The sequence below is a fragment of the Gymnodraco acuticeps genome, unplaced genomic scaffold (genome assembly GCF_902827175.1).
Source record: "Gymnodraco acuticeps unplaced genomic scaffold, fGymAcu1.1, whole genome shotgun sequence".
Taxonomy (NCBI): domain Eukaryota; kingdom Metazoa; phylum Chordata; class Actinopteri; order Perciformes; family Bathydraconidae; genus Gymnodraco; species Gymnodraco acuticeps.
In genome coordinates this window covers 1-12686 of record NW_022992329.1, presented here as the reverse complement: position 1 = coordinate 12686, position 12686 = coordinate 1, and the positions used below count along the sequence as shown (strand labels likewise).

At 41.2% G+C, this 12686-nt stretch overlaps 1 protein-coding gene across 1 annotated transcript in view; it reads left to right on the top strand.

Annotated features, from left to right (window-relative positions):
* The window catches only part of LOC117541383 (protein O-mannosyl-transferase TMTC1-like), a gene marked incomplete at its 3' end in the record, with an annotated part of 51711 nt that extends 39673 nt beyond the window's left edge, over positions 1–12038 (top strand). Inside the window, 6 exon segments of the mRNA XM_034208522.1 lie at positions 5405–5508; positions 9492–9568; positions 9571–9599; positions 9602–9652; positions 9654–9683; positions 11917–12038. Of these exon segments, the coding sequence (XP_034064413.1) occupies positions 5405–5508; positions 9492–9568; positions 9571–9599; positions 9602–9652; positions 9654–9683; positions 11917–12038 (413 nt within the window).
* Positions 12039–12686: the final 648 nt, after the last annotated feature.

The following is a 12686-nucleotide window of genomic DNA, read 5'->3' as shown; positions in this document are numbered from 1 at the left end:
TCAAATTCAGACACTGAGTAAGTGCATTGAACAAATGAATGACTGGATCAGAACTTTCTCCAATTAAACAAAGATAAAACTGAGGTAATGATTTTTGGAGACAAGGCAGAACGTATAAAAGTTAGCGCTGAGCTTCAGCCTGCAATGTTCAAAACAACAGATGAAGCCAGAAATCTAGGTGTAGTCATGGACTCTGACCTGAGTTTCAACAGTCACATTAAAACAATTACTAAATCAGCCTACTATCACCTTAACCTCTTCTACACCGCACCCCCGATACCGGGAGGAAAAACGCATCATCTGCAGGAAACAGCGTCTGAGGGCATCTTAATATTCAATAAACTATGAATGTTTTATATCCATGTAATGGGAAGAAACTCAGCTAACTGATCATTTTATTTTTATTTTCAAAAAAAACCACAAAGCTATCGCTGAGCCTATGAATTAGCCACGAGCGAAAAATGCTAACGGGGTGTTCCACAGAAACTCACTCATAACACCCTTATTACTTATCGTAGCTGCACGTCCAACCCATCGATCTGATCGTGAGATGACACAGAATCGATGGGTACTACAGATGTAGCACCTAATTTCAGACTCCAGTTTACAGCTTCCTGCCTACGACCTGCCTAAGACCAGTATCGAGGAATGTTAAGCCCTCCCACTATTTTCCAAGAGGGCGTTGCCAGATTTTCAATTTCAGGTTTTAACCAGGAGATGGCGCTTCAATCGCAAATACAGAAAGACAAGTTTCATGGACTTTCTGTTGTATTTTGAAGAGCATTTGAACACATCAATATTTTAGATCAAGTAAAGTATATCTAATCTTGTAATCCAATAATATATAGTCTTTATATATTAAATAATCATAATAATAATGTACATGTTTACATTACACTTTTTTATTTGTTATGCTCATACTTTTACCTTTACAATCGTTTGCATTAATATGCAGTATATTTTTTGTATATTTTTGTGTTTGCTTCCTCCTGCTCCCTTTCGGACACATACTGTATGATTTATTATTATTATTAATATGAAGATATTATTAAGATAAGATAAGATAAGATGTTACTTTATTGATTGAACATTTTAGTTTAGAATGTGCTGTCCCACGGTAATTCAGAAGGCTCACAGGTCACATTCCGACCATTATTTAAAACAATAGGTGCTTTCACACCGTCTACAGTTTGATTTGTATAGAGGGAGCTCTGTGGCTGAATGGCCAGCGATTAGGTGTGGCGCATTTATCATACAGTAGGTGATCAGAGCTAACTGCCTGCCGTCAGATTTCATTTAAAAAACAGGTCTGATTTTAAGACTATTTCTGCGCTCATAAAGAATGATAAGAATAAGAATAATGCGTATTGAACTGGTTTAATTAATTAGTGAGTTTATTTAACACTAGAACCGCCAATCGGGTCAATTTGTGTGATGTGTGTTGTGTGTGTGCAATGTAACTTTTTTTCAATAAAATATTAAAGTCTCCCAGTCCGTGACTTTTCCTGAAAGTGTGTTATGTAGCACCCTATGTTGTTAAAAATTGCATTCTAATAGCGGGATTTGACGGTGTTAGGTAGGCCTATACAAAAACCTCTGGCGGTTCTAGTGTTAAGGTAATTAGGTACAGTAGAAGCACTTTTTTTATCAGTAACGAATTTAGCAGTTGAACATAAAAGTCAACTTACTGAGGGTCACTTGCAATGACAGTGTTGTGTCTAACTGTAAGCTTGTCACTCAGAGTAACCTACAGTTCATTTAGCTGCTGGAGAAGAAAGATCAGGGGGGGAGGGGGGAGAGAGCTGTGGTTGATGGGCCATTAGTTGAGCTGCCGTTTCATTCAGACTGTTTAAAAAATGGTAACAACGGACTATTTTTCTTAGCGGATGCATGTCAATTTAAATCAATACAACTATTTTTTAAATCAATAAAAACATTTTCTAAATCCATAAAAGCATTTCAATTAATATTGGGAGTCATGTCGTTACTTTGTTGAGAATGTGGCCATGTAATAAGCGGGATAATTTGCAGCGACTTGTTCCTTATGGGGAAAATAACACCCTTCATCCAGATCAAGATCCCTCCGCTACGCGTCGGGATCCTGATCTGCCGACGAGGCTCCATTAAAATATAAATATTTTTAGTGAATTACTGAGTTTAGGCACGTTAATAACGTTTTAATGAAGTTGAATACAGTATATTCATATGTGTCAGTGATTTCATGTCAATTCGGCGAACATAAACATAAATGATCGTGGTGAAGATGATGATTAAATTAGGATTAAAAATCGAGAGCCGGGCTGCATTTCCTCCCGTTCGTTTTTTTTCGACTAAACATTATTTTGTTAAATAACAACATGGTGATGTTTTTTAAATGATTACATGTCTCTTATTTAGCACAGAGTATGATATCCGTGACATATGGATCTTAACAAAGTTCCGCTGTACATCCAGCGTACTGTATCTGACTTTATTTCACATGAGCTCCAGTGTGGAACCCCACTGCACCCCCTGGTGGATCAATGATCCATTGCAGCTGGCTTCATAATAATTACATGTATTTATCACGGGGGCGGTCTCAAGTCAAGCTGGAGGTTTTCCCTTGAGCGAGGGCAGATCACGTACCAATCATGGCCCTCGCGTTTCAAACTGTCTGAAATGAAGCGCTACATCTGTACATACATCATCACTCCATGATAAGAACTCGCGAAGCTACAAGAACAGACATCAAAACATGTGGCGCTAGGTAGCTAAAACCGGCAACATGGCCTACCTTGGTCGTTGTCTGGTCAAAAGCAGTGGCGTAGCCAGGAATTATTGTGTGGGTGGGCCTGGAGAAATGTAGGTGGGCCAGGGGGAGACATATTAAGCGTGGGGTCTGAGCTGAAACTTCATTAATGATTTTTTAATGCACTAATAGAACATAAGCATAAATTAGCAGTGAAAACAAAAAACATAGGCACGGCGGCCTCAGAATGTGTGTAAAACTGACATCCACATAGGGATGGGTATCGTTAAGGCTTTAACGGTACTACTACTTTTATCAATAGCGCTTATGCTTATGCTCCAGGTTCAGTACCAACCACATCATAAAGTACGCGGATGATACAACAGTGGTGGGACTCATCAGGGACAACAACGAACAGGCCTACAGGGAGGAGGTGAAACATCTGACAGACTGGTGTAACACCAACAACCTGATCCTGAATGTCGATAAAACAAAAGAGATCATTGTCGACTTCAGGAACAAAAAGCACTGTCACCCACCACTCCACATCAACGGCACAGCAGTGAAGACTACAGACAGCACCAAGTTCCTGGGGGTGCATATCACAAGCAGTCTGACCTGGTCCACTCACACGACATCACTATTTAAGAAGGCACAGCAGCGCCTACACTTTCCTGCGCAGGTTGAGAAGAGCACAGCTCCCCCCTCCCAATCCTCACCACGTTCTACAGATGGAACCATAGAGAGCATGCTGACCAGCGGCATCTCCATCTGGTCGAGAGACTGCAACGCCAAAGACTGGAAGTCTCTGCAGAGAGTGGTTAGGACAGCAGAGAAGATCATCGGAGTGTCTCTCCCTCCCATCAGAGACACCGCTCAGAAACGCTGCCTGACAAAAGCCCAGAACATTTTTATATAGTATGTCTATTTTATTTATATGTATAGTAAGTCTTTATATTTTAAACGCACACTTTATCTTTAATTTTATCAGCACCACGTCACTATTATTTATTTATATGTACAATTTTAGCAAGTTTTTATATTGTCCTGTTCCTGTAAGCCAGTACAGCGACATTTCGTTTTAATTGTACACTCTGTGTCTTGTTGAAATGACAATAAAGTATGTCTGTCTTATCGATCCGGTCCTTTAACATTACTTTTATCGGTTCTTTTGGAGAAAAAAAATAAGGTAAACTAACTAAACAAATTGTGAACAAAACTAACATTGCTTTTTATTTAAATTAAATACATAATATTTCACATCAAAAGAAACAACAACGTTTTAACAAATCGTATTAAATAATGTGATGACAGAATTGTAAACAGAATAGCTGAAACTTTAACTAAATAAATAACTCAGTTACCTCTAATCATTAACCCATGTTTGTATAATTGAGTTAACTCGGTGTGTTGCTGCTAGCATACATAACACCTGACGTGGAAACGTTACTCGTGGATGGAGCTACAGAGCTGCTAGAAAGACAGTGGAACCCGGTGCATTCCTCCGTCTGAATGTGGAGCACTTTTGCTAAATGTTTAGACACATTGCTCGTGTTACCGCCCTTACATGCTAAACTCTTATTCCACTTTTGGTAACGAGTATTGTCCACATCGACACGGCTATAGTTTAACACACCTCGGAGCGCGTTCTCTCCGCCATCTCCTCCGTGTGTGTGTGTTGCTGCATGTAGCAGCTGCGTGTGTGTAAACTGCCCCGCCCCCTCGCACACAGACGGGGGAGAGATCTCTTAAACGGAGTTGGCGACACTTAAACTGCAATGTAATGTTTGTGTAGCAATAATACATACAACATATATCGGGGGCACAGGTTGTTTATCCTTGACAGTCGCACAGTGGGCACACACTGAGTGTTTTCATATTTAGCAAATCTGTACACGCTAAACTGCAGACCTCAAGAAGAAATAATACTTTCATTCACTCACGGCAAAAGTTACTTTACTTACTATAAAAACTCACGGTAAAAAAAATGCACTCCCTATTCCATTGTCATGAAGGTGGAATCTAACTATATCCAGAATACGTTTTATTGGATCCAGGCTAGAAACATGTTTATTTCTGCTGTAAAGTTGGGCATTTTAACATGGGGGTCTATGGGAATTGCTCCTTTTTGCATCCATCCCCTGTCGGCCACTAGATGAACTGCAGTTTGTGGCACTTCCTTCTGGGCTTCCCGGCTCTGCGCTATGAAGCGCTGATTGGCTGTGGGTGGGCCAGACGTGCACGTGCACAGCTACGCCGCTGGTCAAAAGTGATCTTCAATGGCATTAAAACGATAAAAACGCAACTCACAGGTTTATCATTACTTTGAGAAAAAAGATTATTAATGTAACCCTTTTAGAAGGGAAGATATGGTCTTTTGTTCTGGGACTGGGAATGTCATTTTCGAGCCTGAGACCTGAAAAACAGGCTCAGGGCTTAACAGGTTAAGGTGATCAATGCAGGGCCACAGACGGACGGGTGTGCGACAGATTTCTTGTGTATACACAATAATACATTTACAACACAGACCATTCAAATTATATAAATGATAATGTATGCATAGAAAGCAAAACATGTAAAAGGCATTTCAAAGACATTGAGCTCATACAAATATGAAAAAAACACCAGCTGGTGTTTGATTGTAACTGTACTCATGCTGCACACTTTCTCCTCCAGGTGCTCATCATCATGTCCGTCAGGCTGTGGCTGATGGGAGGATCCATGCCTCTGTTCTCTGAGCAGGACAACCCCGCCTCCTTCTCCCCACACCTGCTTACCAGGTCAGTGACACACGCACGCACACACACACACACACACACACACACACCATGTATACATCACTTCAGGGGACATTACATTGACTTACATGCATTTCCTGGAGACTTATCCTAACCTTAACCAACACATGCCTAACCCTTAACCTTACCCTAACCCTAAACCTAACCAAGTATTCACCCTAAAATTAATGATTCCCTTCATGGGGACCTCCAATTTGTCACCATAAGGGAAGCCAGTCCCCACACGTGACTATGTAAACAGATTTAGGTCCTCACAAGTATAGGAATGCTAGACCACACACACACACACACACACACACACACACATACACATACACATACACATACACATACACACACACACACACACAGCTATTGACCTGAGACCATGTCACCACCAAGACTTTGACCTGTGAGTCCAAGGCTCACAACCTGCCTTATCTGTGGTTAGGGTGTTGCACCTAAAGAACTTTAGTTAAGGTTTTTTTTATTATTATTATCTTTTTTTCTCATAGGCCCATTGCCATCTCCAACAATGAGTATCAGGGAAGGTTATTGATGCCAACCCCCTCACTCCTTTGTGATCTTTCATCGCTTCTTGAGAGAATCTCAGGTGTGGAGGAGGGTTTTTGTATGACAGCCGACCATCAACGATCCATAATTGTGACTTTTTGAAAATAAAAATGTGAGTCTCTTTCAACATGCAAAAATATCTTTCTGCTGTCCCAGTGTTAATTTTGGCAGCTATTTTTGATGTAATCTTTAGATGAAAATGGTTATTAGTTTTAGTCACATTTTAGTCCTTTTTATCCTTCATAGTTTTAGTCTAGTTTTAGTCGACGACAACTCAAAAAGTTTTAGTCCAGTTTTAGTCGATGAAAAATCATTACATTTTAGTCAACTTCTAGTCAAAAAATGTTTCTCTCTTTAAACTAATTCAGTTAGGTAAATACAGGTATCTGAAATTGGAATCAAGGTGACAGTATCAAGTGTTGAAATTCGTAAAGCAACATTTCACTCTATTAACACTTTACTTGTGTGATATCTAGGGATGGGTATGATTAAGGTCTTTTAACGGTACTACTACTCTTATCGATACTGCTTATTGATCCGGTACTATATATAATTATGTTATTATATTGTACTGTACTCAAAATGTTGAGGTACTTTACTGGAGTATTTAAATGTTTTGCTTCTACTCCAGTTCAGAGGTAAATGGTGTACTTTTACTCCACTACATTTATTTAATACCTTTAGTTACTTTACACATCTGGATTAATGATGTGAAATATAATCAACTCTTAAATCAGATTTAAGTTACACCTGGAGTAAATCCACAAGCTACCCTGCAGTATAGTCATTCAAACTAGCTGCACCTTTACCAGCTTTGAGAACACTTTCATGATCAATCATTATAAAACATATCATATATATTATTCTGAAAAGGACCAATCTGCACAATGACTTGGTACTTTACCTATATTTTGATTGCGAATACTTTTCTATTTTTACTTGAGTAACATTTTGAATGCAGTACTTTTACTGTAACAGAGTATTCCTACAATCTGGTACTTTTTTTACTTAACTACAAGAAATGAGTAAGCCTACTTCTCCCACCTCTGCACACCTGAAGTGATAACGTTACTGAGTTAAGGAAGTCGGAAATGTTGCATTTCTCCGACTGAATATGATACCTTTTGGCCAGCTGTTTGGACATACTGCTCGTGTCAACGCGCTTACGCGAAAACACTAATGGCAAACGAGCTTTGTCCACATCGAGCCTTGTAGAGTGTCACTATACATTTGAACGCTCCGTCCCCGGTAAATAAATCTCTGTGTCCGCTGCAGCGTGTCTGTTAGGCCCCGCCCCCCGCACACAGAAGAGGTTTCTCAATACTCTAATTTCCCCTCCTCGACTCCTATCTTCAAGACTTGGTGCCGCCCACAGGAGATGCGAGGGGAACCAAGGAGAGAGGAGGGGAAGCAGCAGGCGGTTGGAGAAATGAGAACTCCTCCCCTCTGAGCAGTCATTTTAAAGAGACATCCATTAATGATGACAGGAGGCACAGCAGCCCTCTGTCTGATGGACAGATGTGTTCATCAGACAGAGTGCTTATATACGACTTATATATTTACTTTTAATTCATTCACAGTGCGGTATAATGAGACAATAATAGGCTACAGATGCGGATATATACACACACATATATTTATATAAATATATACAATTTCAGAATCAAACAAGTATGAGAGCACTCTCATAATAACGTAACACAATCACAGACTGGATATATCCCCCCCCTCTCTCTGGTCGCTGAAATAGGGAATTGAAATGACGGGCCAAAAGTTGTTAAAAGTAAGCAGAGGACATCAAACCAACTGAGACCCGTCTGTCCGCCGCATCTACGCACTGTACAACACACACACCTACACACTGTACCACACACACACACCTACACACTGTACCACACACACACCTACACACTGTACCACACACACCTACAGCTCCTAAAGCATAATCAGGTTACAGTCATTGTATTATGTGAAGCACTAAATGGTCTTAGAAAAATATCGACTCTTTGTTTGAAGATATCAACTAAACTACAGTATACAAATACAGAGAGTAATGTGGGCCTGTTATACTGAGTGATATATATTTTACACACTGCTCTGCTTTCTGTTCTCTCTGGAAACATCGCGTTGCGATGAAAGCAGTTACTAAAATAATATCCAGGGGATGCATGGAGAGCTGTCATTGGCTGAGATAAGTCCGGCCGTGCGTAACGCCTCCACCGTTCCCGGAAATGCATCCGCGGAGGAGCCGTGGAGGACCCATCAGTGTCTCCTCGGTTAGAGCTTCTCCAGAGAGCCTCCTCGGTCCTCGATGTGCATGTAGAGAAATGAGATGTCCTTCACATGGGCGACGCTGAAAATCCTTTCGCGTTCCGGGTCACTGCCCGGAGGACCGAGGAGTCGAGGAGTAGGGGGGAAATTAGAGTATTGAGAACCTCTAGAGAGACACAGGGAGATCGCTCTTCTGGAGTGAAGAGAGCGGAAATAATGATAATGCAAGTTAGAAACGTAAGATGCATTTTGCAGACAAGACGGACAATTGGGGGAAAAAATCCTGCCTTTTGAATGTCCGATAGTACACCCACCATTAACACTTAGTCCCATCTCGTCTCGTCAACGAAAAACAAAATATACATTTTTGTCATCGGTTTTATTATCAAGAATCTATTTTTAGCTCGTCATCGTCTCGTCTTAGTCATGTAAAAAAGGTTGTTGACGAACATTTTCGTCATTGGTCTTCGTTGACGAAATTAACACCGTGTTGTCCATCCACCCGTTTTTCCTACACCTACAGTAGTGCAAGGTGAAACCCCACTGAGAGAAATCTAGAGAAAAGTAGAAGGAACACACTGTGAATAAGCACAGGTTAGAAAAAGAGCCTCCTGCTGTTCGTCCAAGCGTGTAGTGTTTCGGATATTTTTTAGGAAAGCAAGTCAAAGGCAGGTAATGCTGGCTGGTTGCAGAAAAAGTCCCCAAGAAGCTGAGAGAGACGTCCCAGGCAAAAACACAAAAAAGTTGCCACAAAAAACAGCAATCTGGAAACACAAAAGGCTTGGGCTGCAGAGAGGCACTTTGGATGTCCACAACATTAATGATCTGGCAGAGTAGTGGAGTGAGGGCCAGTCTCTTATAGAGAAGGTTGATAATGGGAACAGGTGTGCCTCGTCTGCAGCCAGGAGAATACTAGCCCTGCAGAGAAAGAGAAACAGAGTAGGGAGGGAACAAATACAACCAAAAAACCATGCAGAAACATAACGAAGCTAGCTTTATGGTTTTATTGAGACAAACAAGATGGTTATAATGATTAATTGAAATCCTCATTAGGTTTACAAATGATTCATTTTTATTATCTTTGTTTTCTCCTTTGTCTCTGTCCACCTCAAACGCACCCACCACGCCCCTGCGCTCTTTAGGATGTTGACCTATTCGTACCTGCTGTCTTTCAATGCCTGGCTGCTGCTGGCCCCCGTCGTGCTGTGTTATGATTGGCAGTGGGCAGCATCCCCCTGGTGGAGTCGCTGGTGGGACCATCCGCAATGTGTCCACGGTGCTGCTGGCCGTGGTGATGGTCGCCCCTCTGCCTCAGCTGCTTGTTCTCACTGCAGGTCAGTTCTATCTGCACTCTGCTGCCTCCTGATGATTGTCTGTCCTTGTAACATGCTACTACCTCCTTTTTAAAGAGTGGGAAGAGTTGTACGAGCTGGAAAGAGTCGAGAGTTAACCAGGTTCGAAAATAAAACCCTATGTCATCACTACAGAGTAGGGTTGTGCATCTCCATTACTGAGGCCGATGCGATGCGCATCTCGATACGTTGCCAACGATACATTAACGATACATTTGAAGCGATGTGATACGATTCACCCCTGTTCAATACGATTTGATTCAACATTATGCGATTCGGGGCGATACGATGCGATTCAACACAATGCAAAATAATACTTCAATATGGTACGACAGAAGATTTTGTTTTATTCCTTATATGCAGCAAATCATAAATTAACAAAAAATTGCTTTACATATTTGGTTCCCTCTACTAGTACTGCACATCCCATCATGCTGTTTCTTTTTGACCTTAAAAAAAACACTTGGACCTTTCACAGACTGGCCTTTTCACAAGTCCTTTGTAGTAGTGTTCTCTGTCTCCAGAGTACAGTACCATTTTATAACGTACAGTTAAACAATGTAAGGATGCATTGCCCAGGATTAACAATGTGCAAATAGCAACTACCATAGTGCAATGCCCATACAGCTGCTGCCTGATGTGCTTAACACTCATTCATAGGCTAACTCACCAGTGAGCAGAAAGCAGTGGTTTCTATAGGAACAATAAAGAATACAAATAACCTCTTTCACAAACAGGTATTTCATAACTGCTTACAGTAAGGAAGACATTTAAATTATTATTGGCCGTCACAGGCTGCTGTAAACTAAACACCACTCTCTCTGACAGAACACCTCACTGAGTGATTTAACTCACGTCTAACTTTCAGGTTTCTCTTTTCAGCCGCAGACCCCATGTCGCCTCTTTATGTGCGTCGCTAAGTTCCTCGTACTACTTGTGTACTTTAAAGCGGCACGGTATCGTTTACAATTTGCGAGCGATTTTTGAAGTTGTCCGTCTTTCTTGAAAAATCCGAAGTGTTGCCAAACGTTTGATTTGTAGGTATTTTTCGGTGCGCTGTGTTTCTCTTTCTCCTCGACTTCCATGTGTGTTGATAACTGAGACTCTCGGCCTCCGCAGTGGCGAAGCAAATATCAAAGATCGTCTCTACTGAGTGCACAGCAGTGACTGGGGAGTCACACAGAGTGATGGGGGTGGGCACTAGCATCACGATACATTTTTGATGACATTTGGCCGAGGGTTTATTATTTTGTTGTGCTGCAGCCACACTAAATGCATCCAGGTGTTGCTGGGACTTTGTCCTCAGGCGGTTTATAGATCTCTATTCAGAATACTTTGTTTTTCCTGCTCTGCAAAAGTCACCACTCTTTCGTACTGTGTGTGTGAGCTTGGACCTTGAGATCATATTATTTTCATCCATATAGTTTTCTCCACTATATGGATGAAGGACAGAGGTGTGAGGTTACACAACTTTCATTTGGAACATGAGTGCAAAAATGCTGTTGACTTTTAAAATGCTAAGATTGTGAAATCCCCAAATCTCTGGTTTAGGACCATAATACCTGTGTATTAAGTACAAGTAAAATGTGCAACACAGCAGCCGGTCACACTCTGCGGAGTGAGGTGGCTGTAATGACACTGGTGTTTGAGGCACTCTGTACTATCCACACACTTTCTGGAGAGAAATAATCTTTGTAATAATTGTCAAACTCAAGTTCAAACACATTGACCGAACAAATATTCTGAAAGTAAAATATACATTTCTCGCTAGACATTTAATCAGAAGCAAGACTATCCTAACATATGGAATTGTACACTCTGAATAAGAGGAGAGCTGCCTTGTTGTTTGTTTACAGTGAGAGGAACTTGAACATCATGTGTCATGTACATGCCTCTTGAAATGAATGGAGGGAAGAAATGTAGCCACTTCACAAGATGTGCTATTGTGATACAACTATGTTTCGTGCTGTGGACCGACAGAGCTATTACACATTAGATGTGAGACTGAATTCGCCTCTCATCAGGTAGGTGTCAAAGCTGTTCTCAGCAGAACAAGCCTCTGAGTGGTGCGACTTCACTCATCTCTAGCTCTTAATACTGATAACACAGCAGAAGATGGGTAGAGGCTATGCGTGTATACATGTATACTGTGCTGACAGCAGTTACACAGAGAATTTACTGAGTTTATTGAAACAATGTGTGTTTGTCTGTGCAGGGCCAGGGGAGCAGGGAGATGTTGGTTGGAATGTTATTCCTGATGTTTCCCTTCATTCCTGCCAGTAACCTTTTCTTCAGGGTTGGATTTGTCGTGGCAGAGAGGGTCCTCTACATGCCAAGGTGAGTCTGTATTTGTTCATGTACCTGCCTTCATATATTTTGTGGTGTCCGATTTCTTACTCCCCTTCTTCTATGAGGAGTAAGTCTTTCTCATTTCTTCCAAACATGTTTCTTTGTTTATCTATCAAAGTTTTTTTAAATATACATATCCAACCTTCTGTAGGCCAACTCTTCTTTTTCTTTACTCTCAATTCAAGGCCTCTCCATTTTTCCTTGAGAGTTTTGTTTTCTTGCTCTCATTTTCTCTCTGTTCCGTTAGCTAATCAGTCTGTCCTTCTGTATTTGACATCTTCTGTTTTAATTTCTCTGTTAATACACTAACTGTGTATAAGATCCTTAGGGTTGTGGGTGACTTGGATTAGGTTTACAGGGGCCCATGGTTGTCCACACTACACATTCACAGTGAATCCTCTCTCAGAGCAGGGGCTTTAGCTGGATGCTCATGCCTTCAGGGGAAAGGACTCAGAGAAATACCCTGACTTGATCACAATCAGCGCTCAGTTAACTGACTGCATGGCTAATGCAGCGTATCTGCCAGCAGATGTTTCTGTGTAATGCATTTCAACTACTTTTAAGCTGGGCCACACAGCAGAATCAAATGGTAGACTGTAGTACTTTCAGACACAGAACTGTGTAGTCACTATGTAT